The following is a 25,271-nucleotide window of genomic DNA, read 5'->3' as shown; positions in this document are numbered from 1 at the left end:
CGGTCAACCGCTGGGGTACGAAGCGCAAGAGAAGGGACGCACGCGTACCCAAGTCTGGACTTTTTTATATTTTGTTGACGGAACAAAGATAAACACAAATAAACGCACAATTATTGAGCTTTGTTCTTTGTGTCACAAGGTCACAAAGACCTTTGCAATTTGTACTTTGTAATATTTCTATAGTGTTTTTCTGTTTATTGAGCATATTTAGACTTTGTTCCTTACAAAACGTTCTATATTTCTTTTTATGCCAACACTCTGGCTCATTTTTATTTATTTATTTTTTTATAATTCATTTTTGTCGTTTGTCAATGTTTTGAAAGTGTATTTTTTTTCGATGCTAATGTTAATACTGGCGTAGCCTGCACTACCAGAGACAAATTCCTCGTTTGTTTGACATACTTGGCCAATAAAGATGATTTTGATTCTGGGAAACAGAGACAAAATTGGTCCCGTTGCGTATTGGTATCAATACCTCGGACGCTGGGAATCGGAACCGATCCGCTTGAAATGTGACAGACCCCGCCCCTTTTCTGGCGTGCAGTTCATGTCAGTATCACCCCCCCCCCCCCCCCCCCCCCCCCGCGTGATGAGCATCTTTTTAGCATCCCGCGGCGCGGCAAACGGAACCATACCGCTGGGTGGAAACGTGGCTTGGCAGTCGGTGGACACGCACCGGCTGAAACAAAGGTCCCAAATAACGCGTCCCCAGAAGAATCCTGCGAGAGAACTTGTCGGTGGGGGGGGGGGGGCATCTGTCAGAGTAAGGCGAGTACGAGTTAAGGTGGTTGAGGTGACGTCGGGCCGGGCCGGGCGGAGAGGCTGCGGGGCTGACAGAGTTTCCATTGACACGCCTCGGGCGTCCAAGGCCATCAGCAGTCTTTGTTCTCCAGGGACAGCTGCGCCGTGGCACGATGCAAGTCGGCGCTCGCCCGCCGATGCGCGGGCAAGGGCTGGCCCACGGAGCTCTGATAAGCGGACGCAAGCGGGCCGTCCGCTTCGCCGGGGCCGTCCTCCTCGATTTGCATCCGGCCGTTGCTCCCGCGGAGGTCCCTCCGCCCCTGGGGCCGGACCTTCTTGTCGTCCGACTCCTCCTGCGAGGCCTCCATGCGCTGGTCTTCACTCCAGCGCCTCTTGAAACGCAACTTGAGGGGGATGCACTCGGTCTGGGGCGGCGCCGGCGGATGGCGAGGAGGGCTGGCGTCCGCCGGCTCGCCGGGCTCCGTCTTGAGGGTGGGCGGCCCGCGTTGCGAGCTGGTGGAGTAGCCCTGCGGTGAGGCCAGGAAGGGCAGGAGGCCGGGCGGGGGAGGGGCGGGGGCTTTGAACACGTCCTCATCCAGGTCCTCGTCGGGGAGGGACGGGTGGGCGGCCGAGCCGTTGGAGAGGAGCTGCTGGTGGTGCTGGTGGTGGTTCGGGGCTCCGGAGAGGCGATGCGCAAAGACCTCAAAGTCGACATCGCGCTCGTCTGGGTCTTCGTCACTGATGTCGGTCACCTCCACCTCTTCCTCCGACTCGATGTCGGAGATGGGCTCCACCTGCGTTGGAGACGCCGGGAAAAAAACAAAACACTCAAGGTTAATAGCCACATGGAACGCACGCAGAGTCGCTCTAAAAATCTTTGATCAGATTCGTTCGAGGTCACAAATTAGAGAGCCCCGTAGTTCACATACACACGGCACATTTCGAGGGTAAAGTAAGCCGTCTTTGGAATTATTTAAAAAAAAAAAAGTGGTTTTGTTTTGTGGTATATCTTCAGTTTACAAAATCATTTTCTTTGGGTTTTTTTTTTTTTTTTTTTTTTTTTGCTTTTTACAGCAGGACTCAATCCCGGTCCGCCATGATTATTTATCGCATTTAAAAAAAAAAACAAAGGCCTCTGACCTTTATTTTAGGAAGGCCGGCGCTGTTCAGGGACTGCGTGGAGGAGGAGGCAGAGATGAGGCCGGAGCCGCTGGCCGAGCTCAGGTCGCTGCCAAACGACAGCGAGGAGCCCAGGCCGGACGTGGACGACCCCGAGGCGGAGGACAGCGAGCTCTGCCGGCCTTTGCCCTGCCCCTGCCCGTCTCGTTGCTTGCGGCCCAGCGGAGGCGGCTGCAGCTTGAACTTGAAGGGCGACGCGTGCGGCGGCTCCTCGCCCAGGTGGAGCGTGTGGTGCAGCGGGTGGGAATGGGGGTGAGGGTGCGCCGAGTGTGGCTGGTGCTGATGATGGTGGTGGTGGTGGTGGTGGGCGGAGTGAGAGAGCGGGGCGTGGTGGTGGTGCCGCTCACCTCCCCGTTCCCTCTCGGCTCGCTCGGCCGCTCCCCGGTCACCGCCCGGGCCCGCCTTGTCGGCGGCGGGCCGGTGAGGTTGAGGGATGACGATGTGGGGGTACTGCAGGAAAGCCCGGGGGCTCAGCCCGTAGTTGTACACCGACTGGGTGTGGGCCTGCAGGTAGCGCTTCATGTCCTCGGGGTTGAAGGAGAAGTGGGAGCCCAGCATGGGCGAGAGAGTGGGCGAGGGCGTGTAAGCCAGGTGGGACGCGGGCGTCATGCTGAGAGCCGGAGACAGCGGCGGAGCCAGGAGGCCCGCGCCTCCCGGCCCGGGGAGGGGCGACACGGGGAAGGGGGACAAAGGCTCCGGGTGCGCGCGGTGCCCGGCGGGGCCGCGGGAGCCCGGGTGAGCGCCGGGGTTGCCGGCTCCTCCGTAGATGCGGAACAGAGACTCGTGAGACAAGCGGGGGTGGATGACGCTCCGAAAGCCGCCGCCCGCGCTCCTCTCCGCCCGGTCCTCCCCGCCGCCCGTACCGCCGTCCTCGATCTCCGAATTGACGGAGGTGCCGTCGCTGCAGTCGCTGACGGAGCCGCGGGCCACCCGGCGGGCCACCGAGCCGTACAGGCCTCCGGGGCTGCGCAGGTCCTCGTTCGGGGAGAGCACTTCGGAGGGCGTGGAGGGAGGGAAGCGGAAGTGGGTCCCTGCGCCGGAAGGGACCGGAGGGGCGCTCTGAGGGACGCCGTTTCCTGGAGACCACAGAGTCGAGGGGAGTGAGAAACAACGGAGCTTTCTCATCCGATCCAACATCGGCGCGCCGTCATATTGTGGGAGAAGGAGGCGCAGAAACGCTTACCGGCGGAGCCCACGTCGATGAACGGGTAGTTGACCAACACCAGCTTGTTGAAGTTGAATTTGTAGGTGAAGCGCTTGCCTTTGGTCTTGTGGAGGATTCTCTTGTTGTAGTAGTACCTGATGACAAAAAAAAACGGCAAACGCGCCAAAGATTAGCCGCAGCGCAGACGTTATCTCGTCGTACGACGCTACGGCAAAAAATCAATATAGGGCAAGACAACTGACGCACGCTGATCATGTTTCGCTCAAGAATGAAATCCTCACTTGAAAACAGTTTCTGGACTGACAATTAAGTACGGTTCTGTTCTTAAAAAAAAATGGGCCACATGTACGCGGAGGATCATCGGAATGTTTTTTATTGTCTTTATGGGCATGTATTCTTTATCCTCCGACAGGCATGACTGATATTGCAATGGCTTACAGAGGAGTGGCCGTCGACATGTTGATCTGTATTTCTGCATTGAGGTGAAGCAAATGTGTGTGTGTGTGTGTGTGTGTGTGTGTGGCCGGAATGGATAAATGCCATTTCCATTCATTTCAGTGGGGAAAGATGATTGAAGAGACAAGTCGCAAACACGGGGAGGGAAAGAATGAAAGTCTTCAGGTACATATGTTGCAAAAATTCAAAGAATTCTTTTTTGAGCATGTAGCTGTGTGACTTTTGTTTCCATTTCTTTTTCACTGTACAGTGATAAGAAAGATCGATTCCGTTTCATGTCCACCCAGCTGCTGGTGAGGCCTTTGTTAAAAGACGCAGATTACCGAGTGTTGCGTGACAGAGCGAACCCGCGGCGGGGTCAGTGGGTTGGGGGGGGGGGGGGGTGACGGGATGAAAAGGCAACAGGTTGATGAGAAGCAGCGAATGGACCGAGTCAACATTCGTCTGTGCGCGCGTACACGCGTGTGCGTTTTCTGTGTCGTAAGGTGAAGAACATTCGGCCTTTCGCGTTGCGCCATGGAATCATCTCTTTACATAACATCGGAGGCACTAATAATTTGGCCCGTCGTCATTTGTTTATGTAAGCCGCATTTCTCTGTTGTTCTCCCTTCCGTACGCTCGCCGCACAAGCTTTTCGTCTCCCGTGGCTCCTGCCAAGCGTACAAGGCTGCATTTTTTATTAACCTTTGTCCGGCTCCATCTCTTTATGTAACACCGCCTTTGCTTAACTTCCTGGGATCCACATCCGCTTTACGTAACCTCTCGAGCCGAGTCAAAGAGGAGGCGGGTGATGGGTCCTGCTCAAACGCCGCCGCGCGCCGTGCGTCGAGTGCGCTTCGGCGGGATGAACGCGCGTCGCTCGGCCGGCAGCGGTTAAGGCCGGCGCGCGAGCCAACGCGGGTGCCTGCGGGCTTGTGCAGGTGAGCACACGGGCGCCCGTTGATCATGACGGTTTTGACCGCGTGTCTGGAGCAGCGCGATTTCAGGTGAAGTGAAACTGACTTGAGGGCTGGCAGTTTGGAGTTTTTATGTTGCAAAAATGTCCACTTCTAATATACGTGGCAGCCCGGTGGTCCGCGCGTTGACCTCACAGTGAAGAGGCACCGGGTTCGCTCCAGCCTCCCCGTGCCTGAGCGGGTTTTCTCCGGGTCCTCTGGTTTCCTCCCACGTTCCAAAAACATGCACGGCAGGCTGATTGAACACTCAAAATTGTCCCGAGGTGTGAGTGTGAGCGCGGGTGGTTGTTGGTCTCTTTGCGCCCTGCGATTGGCTGGCAACCGGTTCAGGGTGTCCCTGGCGATGACAGCCGGGATAGGCTCCAGCACCACTCCCCCCCCCCCCGACCCTTTTGAGGATAAAGCGGATCGGAAAATGGATGGATGGGCGCATAATACGTGTCAGCTTGAATGAATAGTGAAAGCGCAACGATATGTGCGAGGAAGCAACTTTGAAGCAACGGATGATCGGACGCTCAAGAATGTACACGTGTTTAACAACCGTATTAGGCCAGAGCCTGTCAAGTTTTACACCACAGCTGCTCAAAAAAAAAAAAAGAAAACCCCAGAAGCTCTTTGTCCTCAATTACATGTTATCAGAGAAGCCCACGAGCCAACTCGAAGTTGAGGTTGAAAAGGTGACTTCAAGTCTCAAAACGAACGCTATCTTATTCGCCGGCATGAGCCGTGTACATTACTTCAAAGTGGGAAATGTGCGTCCACCAATATTTTCGGTCGTCTGAGAATCCGCCGGCCATGGCAACAACAGAAGCATTTCTCATCAGTCTTAGCCAGTCGCTGATTTGCAAAGTGCGAAAGTTGTTTATCGCATGGGACACATTCCAGACCGGCCCGCAATTGTCAGAACTAAACATTATAGACAGAACTTATCATTGTTTGGAGGGGACGCTTTATGCCCAAATATGGTCAATTTCATACTTATTCATCAACGGAGAGCGTCGGTCTGTCCCCGTGTCGTCTGTTATTTTCACACATGATGAATCAATTCAAAAACGTTTTGGGAATAGCTCGAGAAGAAATCTTTTAACCCTCTCGAACACGCCATGCGAAGCGTTGTAAATTGCCGCCTCCGCATTATATTGCCTCAAGATTGAAGGTCGGGATGTTTTGGAGACAGGCGGCCCCGGTGGACAAGCGGTTAGCGCGTCGACCTCACAGTGGAGAGGTACCAGGTTCGATTCCAGCTCCGGCCTCCCTGTGTGGAGTTTGCATGTTCTCCCCGGGCCTGCGTGGGTTTTCTCCGGGTAGTCCGGTTTCCTCCCACATTCCAAAACCACGCATGTGTCATGATTCGGTTTGTGACCAACAGGTGGCACTGTAGGGCTCTCCCTGCAGCTGCACACCTGTTGGTCATTATGTAATTGGTGCTTTAAAAGGACTGCCAGCCCGAACACTCAGCGTCGGGTCATTCTTTGCTTTTGGCTACTGTCGTGTTTGTTTGTTGTTGCTCTTTGCGGCTGTTATTGATCGTTTTGAGTTTCAGTCATGGTTTTTGTTTGCTACTTTGGATTCGTTTCGTTATTAGGACAATGTTTTTGGATTTAGTTTTCTCTATGTTTTAATACGATTCGTCAAGTACACCCTGCTCGTCCCTCCTGCCTGCTTTTTGGGGTCCACCACCATCGTGCAACTTGACAGCATGACAGGTTAATGGATCCCCCTAAATTGTCCCTAGGTGCGAGTGTGAGCGCGGCTGGCAAGCGGTTCAGGGTGTCTCCCGATTACTGGCCCAAGACAGCTAGGACAGGCTCCAGCAGCCACTCGTGAGGATAAAGTGGATCGGAAAATGGATGGATGGGCGCAAATGATGAGCTGCAATAAAGAGTCGTAGCGGGCGGCGCCTTCCCAATGGCGGTTGCGTTTGAGCGAGACAACAACTTCATTCAAGCTTGTGGCGCCCGCGGCTGCGTACAGAGCACATGGTCAAACACTCTCTTCCTGTGCCGACCCCCCCCCCACCCCCGCCGCCCCTCCTCCTCCTGCCCTTCTCCATCATGCGGGCAGACACTCTTTGAAGAGCATTTGAACTCACTTCAAAAGAGAAGAAAGAGATTCTTGGAGTGCCTGCGTTTAGTTGCCCGTCACTCTCTTACGCGCCTAAATCCATGGCGGTGGATCCACAGGTGGCCAGCCCCCCCCCCCCCCCCCCACCACACTGAAACATCTCACCCTTGACCGATTTGTGCTGAACCAAACGTGCGGACTCAACAATCAAAGCGAAGAAAGCCTTCGGGGAAAACGGCGGCAAAGCTTTCGATGAAGTCGCGAGCGATTCCAGTCTGTGAATTGAAGGGACGAAGTGAATTTTGGTGCCCCCGTCATATGCCCATCCCTCGTCGTGGCCATTTTGCCATAAAAGCAAAGATGTTCAGTGTTTCTGCAGTTACTCGGACTCCAAAAAAATGCAAGTTTGCTTCATTGAAGACCAAATTGTCCATAAGCGTAAAGGTTTTTGTGGGGGGGTTTTTTGTCGCATTTGCCCTGTCAGCTGGCCAAGGCTCCAATTTCCCCCAAACTCATTTTTACACGTCTTGTAACAAACGACAGTCAATGTTCAAATTCCAATACTGTTAGCAGGTGTTGAAATGATGACGAAGACCACAGAACAAATCCTATACATTTCCATCAGTTCCTATTTGAAAATGTATTTGGGTTTAAAAAGAAATCTGAGGCTTATCATCATGTGTTCAACCTGAAGTATTCACATGTGATATTTCGTCACAACTCATTGACTTACAACTGTTGATTTTCTAAAAATTGGTTTGTCTTCTGATTAGGGGTGATCGCTCCGTTTGGAAGTTTTTTTTTTTGCATGCATACAGATGTAGCCTAAACCTGCCACACCTCTTCCAGAAGGTTCTCATTCAGAGCAACCCCCCCCCCCCCACCACCACCACCTCTCACCCCACAACACGCGATACACGCATGAGCTCACCATAGTGTCGTCCCACAAACAAACACACAAAAAGCATTGTGGAGGCGACCCCAGCGGCGAGTGCGGCACAGGCTGCGCCTTTGCCCATTGTTGCGCCGTAAATCGGCGCTGACGGTGACAGGAAGTCGGGATTACAATACTCCCTATGAGCCCCGTTTATTTTCAGCTTCTTTCGTCAACACACACACACACACACACACACACACACACACACACACACACACACACACACACACACACACACACACACACACACACACAGAACTCAGGCATGTGCGCACGTGCGTGTGAGCAAGATAAACACGCGGGCTTTTTGGCCGTGAGTCATCAATGATGAGTGTTTACCATCTCACTAAAGAACTGAAATGTGTGGCGGTGTGGGCTTGACGTGGGATGTGATTAGTCAAAGTGTTACATGGTCTATGTGTGTGTGTGTGTGTGTGTGTGTGTGTGTGAGAGTAGGAGGGTGTGGTGGTCTTGCTGAGGGTCTGATTATGGTGATCACAGGTTCTGTGAATGCTAATATGTACTCTGTGTGTAAGTGTGGGCCATACACAAGTCTTATTCGGTCAGGACAGCGCAGGGCGCACGCGTACAAACACACACCAAACCAACCCGTGTACACAAACACATACACAGCGGGGACGCACAATGGGAAGCTCACACGTACACACTGAACTCAAGGCGATAACCGTGCCGGCGTGAACTTTCCTGCCACGGAGGCCTTCTGACCTACAAGCTGGCCGAGTGCGTTTCCTGCAGCCTGATGTGCGGATGTGGTCAGCGAGGTGACGTGGACGTGCGCATTGCCGATTCCAAGTTCGGATAACCGTTTGCTTGAAAAAAAATATGCCCAGCCAACAGTCAAACAAACCATCCACATGGCAGATGGATTAACTATTAAAATTATATTCGGGGTGGGGGGGTCAGAGCTCAGTGTGTGTGTCCCCGCTGATGTCTACCGCTTACACTAAGAACATGGCTGTAAGATGGCTGTAGAGGTTTTCGACCCCTCGAGCGACTGGTTTCAACGCGCTTCCCGTATGATTTCATTCAGCGTTGGCATTTTTAGCATAGGTTGCCGGTTCTTTTTATCGAGGCCCGTCGCGGTGGTCCACCGCTGCTCAAATACATTTGGAAGTGAAGCTAACACACCAAACATGCATGTGAGCCAGACGGTCTCGGATACAATGGCGCGCTTGTGTACGTGAATGTGCACACGTGTGGGCTTGTTAATCTTTTCCAGCTGTGTGCGCCAGCCCCCTCTGACCTCTGTATAGGGAACCCAAGTGCGCTATTGCTGACCGTTAGATGTGCCTGTGAGAAAAGTGGGCTGGGGGCTCATTAAGTCGCTGTCTGGATGCATGCGATGCCAGAGTAAAAATTTTTTTAAAAAGTTTTTGACCGTTTACCCTGTGGACCATTAACTCATTCACTCCCAAAGACGTTTTTAAACGTCTTTTCAGACTTGGTCCAGAATTGGTTGGTACTGAATGAGTTAAGGGCCCCGGACCGTTGACGGACCGTCGTGCCGTTCTGACAATAAATGGATCAAAAGCCCCTGGAACAGCCAACCCACAAACGCGGGTGGGGGGGGGGGGGGGCTATAATTTCTCCATGTGTTCAGCAGGCAGACGTGGAATAATAACAAAAGGTGCGAGTAATGACGGGGGATGATGAAAAGGAACACTTTTCAAGGTGCGCCTGCATGGGGATGCTAATTGCCACACTCCAGGTTTTCTCCATATGAGGGCCACAAGCTGGCCCGCCCTCTTAACAAGCACGCGTGCGCGCCGCTTCATTCATCTTTAGTGCCGCTAATCCTGCCGCCACTTCACTCTGGATGTGCATCACCCCAGCATGGCTCTGAGGACAGACCCCCCCCCCCTCTCCCCCAGTCACGTCAGGTGGGGCCCCGCTCGTTGGCCCGCCCTTGTCACCTAAAAGGTGACTTTGCTCCATTCATCCGCAGCAGCCCAAAACAAGAACGGAGGAGGACGCCGAGAGATGGGATGCAAAGACTCGCTATATTTAAGCGCTTACCACTGCTTAAGCTTCAAATCTGTCACAGCTCGAGAGGACGGGCGGACACGCTATAAATAATCGGCATGACCGCAAGTGTCCCAGCTCACATTCGTTGCCTGCCTGATGGAGGAATTCTAAATGCAGACTCTTGACTTTGCGAGGGATCCTAATCTCAAAGGTAAAGGAGCGGGCAGTTAAAAAAATAATAATAATCATAAAAAAGAGACTTCTATTTAAAACAATGTAAATCCTTGAAACTCTATTCTTGTTCAGACCCATCATGCAGCTTACCGAGTTGATCTAAGGTCTAAATTCAAAAGGCGATTCAGGAGCGCTAAAAATTAAAAATTAAAAAAAAAAAATTTTTTTTAAACAGCCAAAACACCGGTGCGACGCGCCGACAGTCTCGGCTCCGTGTCGACGGTTGGAAATTAAAAGTACCAGCAAAATAGTTGATCGTTTTACTTGGCGCAAAGCGTGCCGTACTGCTACAGGTCAACAGCGCGCGCGAGGGCACGTGGCCAGCGTTGGCTCGTTGCTATTTGGAGATTCAACACACATGACCGATGGGCTGAAAGAGCGCCAAAGTGTAAAAAAAAAAGGGCCGGCCGGCGCCTACGCGGGGCCCCAATGAAACGCTTCCAGTCAACTTCACCCCACGAGACGGAAAAGTCATCCGAGCCTTGTCACGGATTCTTGTACGCTTGACAATTTGGGCTCCACCTGCAAACAGCCAGACGAGGCGAGGCACCTCCGTCTGTTCAGCAGATGCCGAAGAGACTTTTCCGTCAAGGCGGTGGGCAATGAGGCACTTGTGGAAAAACGACTCCTTCTGTATATTGGCTTGGCTGATCTCAAAGCATGCTTTGCGCTCACTGAAGCCAAAAGAGAAAGACGGCGAGTCAAAAGTCTCTCTCGGGAGGAAGCCGACACACTTGGCGGAACGGGTGTTCATCTCATCTTTTGTACATTGGTTTTTTTTTTTTTTTTTTTTTGGGGAGAGCACGTGGCTCGAGTAAGTCGATTGCGTCAGAGCAGCTGCGCGCTTGGTGGCCGAGCTATGAACAACGCTGCCGAGTAATTGCCCCTTCGTCAAGTTTGCTGATTTCAAAATAATCAACACTCATTCAACTTCTGTCTTAAGGTCGTTTCAACGCGTCCACAAAGAACAAATGTTTGCCTTTTTTTTTTTTTACCTCAGTGCCCTGCTGAGTTTGTCGTAGTTCATTTGGGGTTTGCACTTCCTGGCCCCCCAGAGCCGGGCCACCTCATCCGGGTCCTTGATGACGAACTCGCCGTAGTCTCCCTGCCAGGCAATGACGTCGTGGTACTCCTCCTTCCGCAGCAGCTCCAGGATGAAGTGCCACAGCTGGATCTGCCGCGATCCGGGGCTCGACTCCGGCTTGTAGGCCCAGTCGGGGAAGGCGAAACCTGTCATGGGTTAAAAAAAAAAATTAAAATTAAAAAAAGGAGGCGGCCTGTGAGTAACAAAATCATGCGCAATCGATGTCGAACGGCAAGTCGCGGGTCACACGAGGAGTCCAGATTTGTTTGATGGGAGTCAGCGGTTTGTAGCCGTTTCAGGTGAGTGGAGTCTACGAGAGCAAAGAGGATTACGAGTGTCTCGCCAAGTATAGCTCGCGCATAAGAGTGCGGCTTAGTCGGGCTCGCGGTGGAGTGTCTGTCCTCATTCATATTTCACGTCCGGCACGAACGTCTGCTCGCTCACCTTTCCCTCTGCTTCCTCGACACCGTTTGCTTGCTCTCGAGCAAATTTCGCTTTGGGGAAAAAGCCCGCTCACATTTCCACCGGAATATGCTTTTGTTATTTTTAGTTGAGCAAAGTTTGATCTGTAGTGCGATGGATGGCTCACAAAACAAGTTTCGCTTCGACCCCGGCCGGCTGGCGGCTTTGCATGTCAGTTTCGCGAGTCAAAAGGAAACTGCATGAAAACACCAATCCGGCTTTCCAAGAAACAAGAAGAAAACAAGAGTCCCATTCGCACTCGACGGGAACGAACGCCGCGCGCAATATCGGCAATGACATCACGTTGAGCTCAGAATAATTCACTCGTATGACATTTGGGTAGTGAGATATAGAAATAAAAGAAGAAAATGACAAGTTCAACTTCGTTTGTCCGATATGACTGTTCACGAGTTCTGTCGGTCGAGTCAAGTACACGCTCTCGTCATTGTGTTCCTCCGTGGACCAGATTTTCTGTTGCTGGTCACTTCCTGGCTTTTGGTGCGAATTGTGGCTTCCAAGGCATACCACCCCCCCCCCCCCCCCACCCCCGTGAGACTTGTTGGTTTAACCTTATTTAATTTTTAGCTTGGTTCCAAACCACATCTGCATTTTCTAGTCGCTCTTGAATGACGGATGTTGTCCTATTCAAACCACGTATGTGAAACTCCAAGCCTGCGGGATGAATCTTTTTATTCAACAACTATTTTTGGAACATAAACAGCCAAACCAAGGCATTTTTTTGACCAAAGTGTTGACCAGACTTAAAATTTGGAGCGTTTGTGATTTCAACTCCCACTAACCGGAGTTAAAAATGGTCCGAGATAGGACTGAAAAGTATATCGGGATTGAAGTCATATTTCATATTGGCTGCTATTGATATCGATTGATTTTTTTTTTAATTTAATGATTGAAAATAAGAACCTGGAGGAAAAAAGGCAATTGGTGTATCTTGCTTCAACGTGGTCACGGGGGGGGGCTCCGGTTTGAAGCCACAATCTTCCACTCTGCTACCTGAGCCCAGCTGTCCATCTGCTGGGCATTATTTTGATTTTATGGCGTTCCACAAGTAGAACGAAGGCCTCTGAGGCCAACCATCACTCTGGTGCAGCCCGCAATTTAAAAAACAAAAAAACAAAACTGTAAACTGCCTGGTACAAAGATCATTCGCATCCTTTAGCTTAAAAAAAAATAAAAACCTGAAAAAGCTGAAAGAGAAGATAAGGAAAAACAAAGAACCAAAAGAAACGCAAGCAGGGACGGCAGCACGATGGCTTCACCTGCAGTCCTGTTTTTTTTTTTAGGACTGCCGACTTCAGTCTTCATACAAGTGCGAAGACGAAGCCACCGCCTCGCCGCAATGGCTCCCCTCAAAAGGAAAAACACTGAAACGACTGTGCTCAAAGTTGCGTTAGCGGCCAATGCGAGGACGCTCGCCCCCGCCCCCCCCCCCCCCGCCTCTTTCCTGCCGGCGCACTCACTCTTTCCTACGGCCGGAGGAAAAACAAACCCGCCGTCTCTCATCTCAATACACCTGCCGCTCCGATGAAACCAGATACAGGCGGTGAGAATGCGGGTGTGGAAACGGCGCGCATATGTTTTGCCTTGCCGCGTACAAGCTGGAGCCACGCAGGAAATGAGGGTGGAAACTGTGAGACAAACGGCTCCAAATCATCGGCTTACGGATGTCAATGGATTTAGCGGATGACAGCCCGAGGCGAGATAGATCGCTCTGATAATCTGCGCGGCGCTAACCTGCCCAGAACCATTTGGTGGCTTGCGTAACACAATCGTGTTTGGTGGCACATCTGCCGCGCCGTTTATGAATCCGCACGCTCATTTTTCTTTTTGGGCTGTTACGTAAACGCGACGAGAAAGTCGCACTTTCAAGCTCTCCTTTGCTTCACGTTATTGACAGCGGGCCGCACGGTGTTGCGATTGTGAAGCGCGGACCGTGACTCACTCGCTCGCTCGCCCGCTCGCTGGCTGCTGCTGCTACCGCCTACTCAGGATTCTACGGCACGATTCGCGCCATCAAAATAACACTCGAGCGACGCGCGCGGTGCCTACGCCTTTTCCATCTCAAAAAAAATCCAGACGGGATTTTAATAGCGCCGGAGAATCGCGCGGCCTGTGGGGAGGACAACGATGCGGTCAACAGCCGAGCGCTGTTGACCACTTAGAATGAGATAAGTTGGTTCGAAGGGAGGTGGGGGGAGGGTGTGTGCGTGCGAGAAAGTTGCATCCTCATCGGAAGGTATGTCGCAGAGGTTTTCACCAGTTGCAGAAGATGGGAAAAACTGGATTCGTGGTCATCATCGTGCTTCCCCCCCCCCCCCCCAAGTTTGTTTTTTCTTGCTCCCCCACAGTGTGGAAGAGGGGCTCACAGTGAGGAAAAGAGCCATCCGCACTCCGGGAGAGGACAAGGATTTGGGAGGTGGGCGTTGCGGGGGTGTTGGTGGTCGGGAGGGGGTTTAGCAATCTGATCGGGATGACAACAGACTAGCAGACGAGCTATGATCTCATCGTTCCCTTAATCCCCCCCCCCCCCCCCCCCCCCACCACCACCACTCTCTCCTCCACCCTCCCCCTCGCCGCTCTCCCACTCTGGCCATTGTCCCGCTCCCGTCACACTCCTTTCCCCTAATGTACCCCCCCCCCCACCCACCCACTCCCCCGTAGCCTGTCCCGCTACTTTTCATTTCTCCATTCTCGGCCCGTCGTGCCGCTCGCCCCATCTCGTCTTCCCTTTTTATTGGTCGCCCCCCCCCCCCGCCCCAATCTCCCTCGCTGCTCCTCACCCCCCCCCTTTTTTTTGCATCCCTTTCTACCACCTGCCCCTCACGATGCTGTTGCACTCTTTCTCTGCTGTCCCAGGGCAGAGATTAGACGCACCCCTTTCGTCAGGGCTCCACACAAGCTTCTACATTATTGATACAGATTGTGTGCGCGTATGCCGTAATGGCTATCTGGTATCTCCCCGTGGGACTGAGGCGGGAGGAAAAGAGCCTGAAAGAGGGAAAGGAGAGGTCAAAGCGAAGACGATTGAGGGGGGGGGGGGGGGTAGGTCACTATCGCTCGCCTCATCTTCCGCTGCTCCTCACCCATATGTACAGATTTGTTAAAAAAAAAATGATGAAATGTGACTAAAAGTGTGGTCAAGCCGATTTAGTGACAAGGAGAACAAAAAGAGGAAGTTCAAACATGATCCTCCTGCCATGGTCACCGCTGTGTGGTCCACTCCAAAGTCAAAGAGATCACAAAACGCTCAGTGGCTCACATTACGTGCGGTCATTTGTGTCCGCTCGCTTGCTGCTGTTGACGCACCGCACCGCACCCCACCCCACCCCCATCCGTCCCCATGTTAAAATGCTCGTGTAAAAAAAAAAAATTACGGATTATCACACACCGTCTCAAATTCATGGACAAAGGCGCGGTGCTTTGACTCGTCTCACGCATGTAAAAAGAAGCCAAGCAAGACAACAAAAAGGCGACGACGGGCATGTTGTCGTGCCCAATTGAAAGAAAGTCTGCTTGGCGGTGAATAAATCGTCCACAGTAATGCCCCCCAGAATTATTCTGAAAGGTTAGCCGCCAACGCTTGTTTCGCACAGTGACAAAACATGCAATTCGATAGGACTGACGACCATCAGTAAACCGGCAAAAAGTCTCGAAAAGCCATGACGAAAAAGAGACTCGACTTCAGCCATTTTGGTTCGAAATGGCCACATTCTGGTCATTTTGTCAATTTCCAAGGATCCTTTAAAGACAAAATACTTGCTGAATGCAACCAAACTAGGATTTTAAAAAAATGCAGTTTTTAAGATGCGTGGGTGGCGCAGCATAGCAGGGAAACTTGACTCTCCATAAAACAACAAAACTCGAGAATAACTCTGCTCTGCAAGGTCAGAGTTGATCCCAGCGGACTTCGGGCGAGAAGCGGACTCCGCCCTGTACTGGTCGCCGGTTAATACTGTATCTCGAAAAGGCAACATACCATCTAGTCAATGGGAACTGAACCCGCACTGCTGTCCAAGTCAGACGAGAGTACTTCGACACAATCGGTGAAGCGTCAGTTTCCTGGAGGCATTTCCGTAACGAGTAGACCCACTCACACCTCGGAACAATTTAGAAGGTTCAGTCAGCCTGCCATGCATGTTTTTGGAACGTGGGTGGAAACCGGAGTACCCAGAGAAAACCCACACAGGCACGGGGAGAATCTGCAAACTCCACACAGGGATCAAACCCACGACCTCTGCACTGTGAGGTCGACGCGCTAACCACTGGCTCACCGGGCCGCCATTATAAATACTACTGTTGGAAAAACGCAATATGTATTATATGGTCGGTTCAACTATTAAAGGAGGAGTCAACCCACACATTTTCTACCTTCCATTTTCTCTCCACCCATTTTCGATTCCGCTTCTCCTCTCGAGGGTCGCGCGCGCGCCTACCCCAGCTGTCTTGGGGCAGTAGGTGGGGTACCGAAGGAAAAAGGAATATGGATTGGGTCAAAACTTCTCTGGCAAGTACGATTTATAGCAAAAGGTACTTGCGTAAATGTAACCGGGTAAAAGTAGGGCCTCTGTTTTGAATGCACTCAGTGGGAAGAGTGGGGCCACTCAGGGATGCATGCGGAAGGGCTCCGATGACCTCACCACGGCAAGCGCGGCCTTGCCTTTGCTTGTTGCGTCTGGCGGCGCCTTTATATTGCGCCGTCATTTCTTCCTTCTCCAGTTTCCTCCCTTGGCCCCTGGAGCGCTTTTTTTCTGCTCATCCGAGAATGTATTGACTTGTTTGAATGAACATGGATGCTGAAGGCTACTCCCGTCTCTGCCGGCGCCTTTGAATGCTTTTGACCGACTCCCTGAACCCACAGTGACCTGACGCTTCTTCTTCATGCGCCAGAGTTAACCTGCCGTTGTGCAACACTGCCGTGATTTTGTCACAGACCCGTCAGTGGATTTGCCCCGGAGATTCTCACGTCCTTTCCCACTTGGACCGTCTGGCTGTCTCTCTCTCTCTCTCTCCCTGTTTTCCCGACAGCATTTTGGCCCATGTACTCTTGGTACTGCACTTTTGAATCTGCCTACGGGGCAGCTCCCCCCCCCCCCCCCACCCCCACCCCCCTTTTCTTCTTTGGGTTACCTGCCAGGAGGCTTTATGTACATCGCACCATTCTGTCACAAGACTTTCCAAAGTGCTTATAAAACACACCAGGGAGCAACTAGCGAATATTTTGACCTGAAATCAAAATGGCTGATTAAAACTTCTTGGTCTCTCAAAAGTATTGTATTTTCGCTTCGTTTGTTGTAAAAGAGGCGGCCTGGTGGTCGAGTGGTTAGCGCATCAAACTCACAGTGCAGAGGTTGGATTCCAGCTCCGGCCTTCCTGCGTGGGTTTTCTGCGGGTACTCCGGTTTCCTCCCACATTCCAAAAACACGCGTAGCAGGCTGATTGGACATTCTAAATTGTCTAATTTGTCCTTGTGAGTGTGGATGGTTGTTCGTCTCTGTGTGCCCTGCGATTGGCTGGCAACCAGTTCAGGGTGTCCCCCGCCTACTTGCTCGAAGACTGCTGGGATAAGCTCCAGCAAGCCCCCACATTTGTGAGGATAAAATGGATCAGGAAATGGATGGGTGGATGGATGGATAGTATTTATAATGCCACGCGCCTCACCGTGGGAACTATCCATGACAAAAATGCGAAGCGGGTCGAGAGCGTCTCAGTTAATGGGAGAGATCTGAATGGAAAGCCGTCCTTTCTAACGCTAATAGTGCCGGTTAAGGTAGCCCTTAAACGTGGCAAAGTACACATTCAGACTCGAAGATTTATTTTATATATACAGAAAGGTTTTAACCTGACGCACGCACCGTCTTCTGCGTGCGCTAGGACAGATTTTTTTTCTCCCCCCACTTGACTTAGTTCAATGATAGTTTCTGTAGGGCTCCTTGACATTCTGGAAAACGAGTTGTATCGGAGTGATATACAGGATAGGATGTCTTCTTTTGAATAATTCAGAAATAGAAGAGTAGGTACGCTTAAACAAACATCGCGCAGTAGAAACACGGAAGCCGAGAAGGCTGCTCAGCCATTCCTAGAGGTCGTCTATAGGCTTTTACTGGCTGCCATATAGCCACAGAAGAGAGAGCGGACTAGAGAAGAGAGGTCTTTGTGGCCTTGGGAGGGCCAAAAATAACTTCTTGCTCACACACACACACACACACACACACACACACACACACACACACACACACACACACACACACACACACACACACACACACACAGTAGCGTTATTGTTCAAAGGAGGATGAGCAAAAGAGAGAACACAGTAAGGATTGACAGAAGGGAGGAGAAGGACGGAAGATTTAGGAGGGCATGATGTAAGATGTGGTCGCTCGCTGGACAGCGACACTTGCAGCCAACGGGAATTAAAGGGCAGAGAAAAAGAAGCCAAAAAAGGATCGCCTCTTCCCGGACATACAGCCCTTGTGTCCGACTCGGAACGACGGTTCAAGTAGCCGTTTCGTTGAGACGCTTGTTTAAAAAGTGTGCCACGTTCACTTTGAAAGCAAGCGGGGGTGCACACATACTGGCTGACAGACAATTGGGCCAAATTTGGACATTTTCCCTCCCTCGGTGTAAACTCAATTCTCGGATGTCATTGGAGAATTATCCTGAGAGATTATCCGGTTATGTATTAAGGGTGGGAGCGGGGGGGGGGGGGGGGTTCCCCCTCCGCAAACTGCTCGGAAACCAGGTGAAGCTGGCGACGTTAAGGAAGAGGGCCTAACTGATTAATTGGCATGCTGATTTATGTAATCGGCTGACAAAAAAAATCGGCACAAAATTTGATTTGTGCCGATTTTTTTTGTAACGTCAGACATTCAAACACACAAAATGTGCGAATCTTGTCAGCACTGAGGGACTCAAAATTTATTTAATTCATTTGATTAATTTTTAATTAAATAGCCAATGAACAAGTTATCCATCCATTTTCTGATAGGCTTTATCCTCACAAGGGTCGCGGGGGGTGCTGGAGCCTATCCCAGCCGTCTTCGGGCAGTGGGGACACCCTGAACCTGTTTGCCAGTCAATCGCAGGGCACACAGAGACGAACAACCATCCGCGCTCACACTTGCACCTAGGGACAATTTTGAGTGTTCAATCAGCTTGCCATGCATGTTTTTGGAATGTGGGAGGAAACCAGAGTACCCGGAGAAAACCCACGCAGGCACAGGGAGAACATCCAAACTCCGCAAAGGAAGGCCGGCGCTGGAATCGAACCCGGTACCTCTGTACTGTGAGGTCGACACACGAACCACTCGATCACAGGGCCGCCCTGAATAGGTTATCAGAATTTTAATCCGTTCAATATTGAAATTGGCATCAACCTAAAAAATAAAATAAAAATCCATATCTGTCGGCCCTAGTACACATACCAATAGTTATTCATCCCTTAATTTGAGCATTTTATCTCTTTTGTGACCAAAGTCACCAAACGTCGAAAATATTATCCTGCATTTGGTATGAGGTGGGTGAAGAGTGATTTTTTTTTTCTTTCATCCGGAATCAGCTTCGAAATCAGGAGGCGACTTGCGACTGCGCTGTGTTGGTCATCTTGAGTAGGACACACACTGCAACAAGCGTAAGCCTAACACGTGACTGTCGTTTCCTCCTCTGTGAAGAAAAATCTGCATATGCGCCACTTCATATCTAAAAAGGACATAAGTATGCGCTTAATGAGGGACAGAACGCAAAGGTTGACGTCCAAATCTATGAATATTTTAACACCCTGTTTTGATGCCTGAACTCACCGGTGAGAGCATAATGGGCGACCGACGCAGTGGTTTGGGACCTCCTGGGAAGACTAAACACACACCCCGCAACTAGCGACATGTACACACTCGCACACATACACACAGCGGGCGTTCCGTCCCTTAGGAGCTCTAAGAAAAGAGACACACACACACACACACACAAACACACACACAGATACAGTACACACAGAGGCCAGCGTTTTCACACGGGAATGAGACAACTAAAAAGAGCTCAAGCGGACAGAAGAGAAAAAACATGCGAGCAAACACACGCAAAGGCCCCGCGGCGTTGCACCTGAGGCGGCACTCAGGTGCCTCGGACGACTACTTTTTTTTTCCTTTTTTTTTTTTAAGGTGCATAATCACACTTCTAAACAAGCCTGCTGGGAACGTGTGCCAATGTGCTCCCCCGAGTGTGTTCAGGAGAACAGAACAATATTGTGTCATCGGCTGAAGAGGTCTTTCTTGTTCTCTGGGCACCAGGGCCACATTTTAGACCAAATTTTTGGAACCTGCATCATTAGAAAGGCAATTTAACTTTTCCTCATGTATTCAACGTTCATTTCAAAGACAATTGAACGGACATTCACTTCATATTGGAATCTCATCGATTTGTTGAACGACTTCATCGCAACATTCAGTCCTTCAGTCAGATGTAGAGTCACACATGGAGTGTGATTGACAGCCACAGAGATTCGCTAAAACCCCACTTCATCGTGCCGGGACACCGTTGTCAAATTTTGCATTCAAAGCGCCGCCGACATGCCTTTCAAAAATTAGCAATTTTACAAGTTTGCAAGCGACGACGAATGTGTTGATGAAGATACGGTGAAAATGGTCACCTTGGGCCCAAAATGGACGCTTCAAACCCAAAAAAGCAGATAATCCTGAATCATTTTGGGTATAGGTTCTGAAGACATTTTTGGGGGTCAAGTCTCGACGGGCAAGCCCACCTAATTTTGTGCATCTACAGGCCGTAGTATCTCACTGACCTTCGCCATTCGGTCGGATAAGGAAATAGTCTTTGGGAGAGGAATTTTCAAACATTCCGTGAGGGGCTTTGAAGCCAATTTTTGCCCATGATGAAAACACCTGTAAAATGGGATGAGTTGAAAATTCCTCAAAAATCACGTAAAAAAATAAAAATTAAGCAATTTCAAGAGAGTCTTACCCATGATTAAAAAAAAAATGGTGCTCTTTTGATGCCAGGGTCCTAATTTCCTTCCCTTCAGTTTGGGGGGGAAAGCTCTTAAGGCCTAACAGGAGCACGTTACAAGCCACAGGCGCCTGTATTCCCCCCCCCCCCCCCCCCTCCCTTCAGTCGCTCAAGCGGGCTGGCGCACGGGTGTTAATGCACTTCTCCAGCCAGCAGTTTGAGAGCTGCCGGTTGACACTTCACCTCTGGTTCAACAACCCACTGCCTACACTCGTCGCGCGAGTCACATTTGCCCGAGTGCTCATTTCTGTGCGGAGGAGCACGTAAGGACGGCGCCGAGCGCCGCGCGCTGCCATCATTTGAGGCTTTGATCTATTTGGACTCATCACACGAGGCGTGGAGAAAACTGGTGGAACAGCAGCAGATATTAAAATTGTGCTGATGTAAAAGAGAGACATGATATCCTGCCCCCAAATTGGGGGAGCCATCACTGGATTTATATTTTAAATGGCGATACATTTTATACATATGACGTCCCTTCATAAAAATCACACACAGCGATGGTGATTAGCCAGTAAATCACGGCACACGATATCTTTCCGATCATCCATCCATTTTCCGATCCACTTTATTTTGAAGGCCGGGATCGAACCTACGACCGCTGCACTGTGAGATCAACGCACTAACCACCGGATCACCGAGCTTTCCGATCATAAGAGTACAATTTTCCAATTTTACTTGGAAAAATTAGCTGTACAGTTTAACTGTGCTCGAACATATTTTTGTATAGTTTGCAATTTCCCTCCATCACTGTGACGATGGCATCAGTGGCGACTTTCCCACGCGGCTTGAGTTAGGTGAGAAAGGTTAACGAGCGAACTAAAGCTCGTGGTGTCACTTAGTGGAAGGCTGTAAGGCTTCCCGAAATGCGCCACTCCAGATGGACGGGAAGCTCGCCGCTGATTCTGCATAACAGCAACAGATCTGTTTCCTGCCTGCCGATGAGTGTTGTCACATTCAATCAAATCAGAATGCAATCACCAAGTCCAGAAACCAGAAGTTGATCGCTTTTAAGGCACAAGCCACTCACAATTATGCTCTTCATCTCCATTTTTTTTTTAATGTACTTGTAAGAACAATGTCATGTCTTGACACGGTTCTCTCTCTCGTCAGACCACCGGGCGACAGTTTAATGATATTTCATTGTCATGACATGCCAAGATTAAGGAGGACTTTTTCTGCCCTCGTTAAAATTCATAATTTTTGCTGATTTTGGGGGAGGGGGAGGATGGAGCAGATTCATGGATTTTCCATTCAAGAAAAGGGAAAAAATGATTTGAGATGTAATTGTTTTATTAACAGCGATCATGGAACAAATTTAACTTGTATGGCGCCGTTGTAATGTCTCTTGAAAAAGTTTTTATTGTATTTACTACGCCCCGACAGATTAATCGGCCAGACAATTTCATCGGTTGATATTTGCGCTTTCGTTTGGGCCAAATGTTTGAAGACAATACGACATTAGACAAAGACAGTGCCACCCCCCCAAAAACACAAAAAATAAATCAAATTTGCCCATTTTTCTTCCTGTTGTAAAGTTAAACAAAAAAGTACCGACTATTGCAAAACAGTCAAATCTTCTCCAAGTAATTCATATTTTTATTGTTATAAATGTTAAAGGACCAAAAATATGTTATTTCAGGCTTTTAAAAAAAATATTATGGATCGGCCATTGCATCGGTTATCAGAATTTATTCTTCTCAACGTCGGAACTGCAAGAAATCCACATCGGCTGGGCCCTACAATTTATTCTTTCCAATCGTGCGCTCGATTATTATTATTATTTTTTGTGAATTCCATCCAAAATGTCCTTCAAAAGTCTACCAGCCTCTCGCATCTTCCGGAGCGAGACAGCAGTGTGCATCCATGACTCAGTTGTTTTGTTAAATCAAAATGCACATTTCGTAACATCAGATTGGGAGGGAAAAAAAAAGGGGGGGGGGGGATGTCCTGACAGAGAAAGAAGAGAGCGAGGGCCCTGACAGACGACAGGAGCGAGTCTCCATTCGGAGAGCGCTAAACGGCGGCCTGATTGCCAGCCTGCCGCTCGCTCGCTCGCTTCAGACTTGTTTGCCTTGAGCAGCGCCATCATATCGAGGAGAGTCAACGCACACCCACACGACATGTGCGGAGCGCAGAACTCCGTCTCCTGACAACTACCTGTTGCCGTTCCCATTCGCTCTCCGCCTGCCTGCCGCGCGTTGCTTTGTGAAATCCCGCTCTCACGAGGAGCGGTCTATCTAGTCTTTATCGTTTATTTTCTTATTGTTGTTCAATGCATTTCTTTGGCAAGGGAGGGGGTTATTTTCAGGCTTTAGTGTCTGGTTGCTAGGAGACCGGACCGTGTCAGTCGAGAAGGCGAAGCGGAGACTGGGCAAACGCGGGGGGGGGGGGGGGGGGGGGGGTGTTTGCGTCGTCAAGAGCGAAATTTTCAAACGCATTCGCGTACTGAGTCAGCGCTGACGCATGCACACGTCGTACAAATCATACGTAGATATTTGTTTGTCAGCGTTGCTCGCCGCTGACTCGTTTTTCTCGTTCTTTTCATTCTGAGTCACTGTCACTCATATTTGTTCCAGCTGTCACGCCAATAAAAACGCTGCCGGTTCAACAGGTGAGTCTCAGTCACCGTCTCAGCTCACCTTGAACCATTGCCGCGACTTACAGCGCCAAAATGTCCCCATTCGCCCGACTTGGAATACGGTGGACTGCCGCATATTCAACATTTTGAACGGTTTTGTTTCACGTTGCAAAAATGAGATCAAGACTTCCCTGTCAGCTGCAGGACGCATTTACACGCTTGGGTTTTTTTGCGTGTGCTTCTTGTTATGAGCGCTGCGCTGTTGTGAGCAGAATAGTTGGCTGGCCCTGGGGGAACGGTGTTTTTCTCCCCGCCGCACTGTTCCCGGTGATGCTCTGACACTCGCAAGGTATTCAGGGGTGAAAAAAAAAAAAAAAAAAGAAAGAGAGCAAGCTGCGCAAACAGTCGCCCTGAGTGCTTTCTGAATACACAAGCACATGACAAAAACAACTACTCTACACAACGAGGAAAACAAGGTGGAAGTGACACGAGCTGTGGCGATGCCGCCGTCCGTCATCAAGGATGAAAGATGTCGAAGTAAAAATAGGCCCTCGGGTGCGGAGAGAACAGGGGACACAGACAGCTTTGCCAACCAGCACTGTTGTCCTTCACACCTTCCCGCCGCTTGGGGGAAGAGGAGGCGTCGGCGGGCGCGTGGCATTAAAGGTGCTAATGGAAGCACAATTACAAAAATGACTTTTCTCTCGGCGGCTTCACATCACGACCACGGTGAAGAAAAAAAAAAAAACAGGCCACATGGCCGTTTACCATAGAAAACTGAGTGCAAACAGCCAAGTTTTTTTTTTTTCAATGCTGTAACGAATGATAGGTAGGCCACTTATACCACAACTATCTTTTTGGATACCAAATACACTACTCACCAAAAATTAGGAGAGAATAAAATTTCAGGGTGACTCTAATATTGCAGTATAAACTCATGCAATTTAGGGATGGGGCTAATACTGTCTATACTTAAAAAATATATATAATGCTTTGATATGACAACCCTGATATGACTTTACGAGCGCTAAGCAGACCTTCCATGCAGGTCAGCCGTCGTGTGGCAGCGTGTCGCAGCCACGGTGTTGGAAAAAATCATCGAGGGGGTGCCTCGAGAAATTATCTAATGTCACTTCGTCCAAAAATTATGATTCAGTATTTGCAAATGTATCTTTGCCTTTTTAAGTGGTGGAAAAAAATAATAATTTGCGTCTCCTTGAAAGACGGAATTCATTACGGTGGTACCCCTATACGTACGGACGTCTCTTCATACAAAATTTTCAAGTTATGAAACTCCTCAACGGGAAAATATTGCCGCTTTTTACGAAAGAAATGTCAAGATACAAAAGGTAAAAATACAGTATGGCCTGTTACTCTCAGCAAAAGCAAAAGCAAATGTCCTTGGATCAGTTCTTGACAAAACGCAGGCAAATAAACCACTTTTGGGAGAAAACATGGACTCGAGAGGGCAGAAAAACGATGAGGACGCAGTTTTTGTTTCTTTTTTTTACATGATACACAACTCTCATTTATTGTGCAATAATCTAATTGTAACATGTATTTGTTACATATTTTGATGCATTTTTGGACTTGAGGAAACATTTATGTCTGAATTTTTGGGGGGCTTGGAACGGATTAGGGCATTCACGTGGAAAAAGCATCTCTACTTATAAAATTTTCGAGTTAAGAAATGTCTTCCGGAACCAATAAATTTCGTAATTAGAGGTAGCACTAGATTAAGATGTCTGTCGTGAATTTCCGCAGTAAAATTGAACACGGGCAAGACTCATCCCTACTCTAAACTCCTTTTGAGTTCATACGCGAGCTAAGTTGATTCTACGTTAAAAGGCCATCATGGCGCATTGACGATTTCAACAGAGCCTGACAAACAATACGTCATAAATGCCCAGTAGCGTCTGTGCCCCTCGGCACTTCCTGTGCGTCAGCAGCATGTGTCAACAGCACCAAAAATACACGCGGGCTATTTCAACGAGTCCCATCAACCTGTTCCTTCCTCCGTTTCTAGTGCCTCTGTCCCATCAGTTCTGTTTGTGCTTCCTTCCCTTTGTGCACTTTCCTGCCATTCTTTTATTGCAGCTAATTTGGGAGGCGCGAGAAAGCTTCGGCCACATCTGTTAGAAAAGGCGTGTGTGTGAGGGTTTTATGTGAGCATGTGCTGCAAGGGGGCAAGCAGTGAAAGGAGCGAAGCGGGAAAAGGTCACCTGGAAAAAGAGACAAAATTAGCAGCACGTTGGCTTGTATAAAGAAGCAGCCAACGGACAATTAATCCATCGGTAATGACGGCGTCCCATCTGAGTTGACATGAGCGTTGTGCAACACACACGGGGGGGCGACAGTCATGCAAACGTAATCTTCATTTTGAGGACAGC

General features: G+C 49.9%; 1 protein-coding gene across 1 annotated transcript in view; it reads right to left on the bottom strand.

The window, feature by feature from the left end:
* Positions 1 to 578: 578 nt before the first annotated feature.
* Positions 579 to 25,271, bottom strand: part of erfl3 (Ets2 repressor factor like 3) — a 45,816-nt gene continuing 21,123 nt past the window's right edge. The window contains exons 2-5 of the mRNA XM_086113892.1: positions 10,714 to 10,948; positions 3,104 to 3,219; positions 1,882 to 2,996; positions 579 to 1,535 (exon numbers count right to left, since the gene is read on the bottom strand). Coding sequence (XP_085970018.1) covers positions 873 to 1,535; positions 1,882 to 2,996; positions 3,104 to 3,219; positions 10,714 to 10,948 — 2,129 coding nt within the window. The 3' untranslated portion in view covers positions 579 to 872. The remainder of the gene's footprint in view (positions 1,536 to 1,881; positions 2,997 to 3,103; positions 3,220 to 10,713; positions 10,949 to 25,271) is intronic.

The sequence above is a fragment of the Hippocampus guttulatus genome, chromosome 6, assembly GCF_054856545.1.
Source record: "Hippocampus guttulatus isolate MCC_2025c chromosome 6, RoL_Hgut_1.0, whole genome shotgun sequence".
In the NCBI taxonomy this organism is placed as follows: Eukaryota; Metazoa; Chordata; class Actinopteri; order Syngnathiformes; family Syngnathidae; genus Hippocampus; species Hippocampus guttulatus.
Note: the sequence above shows the minus strand (reverse complement) of the source record. Positions and strands in the feature narration are given on the sequence as shown.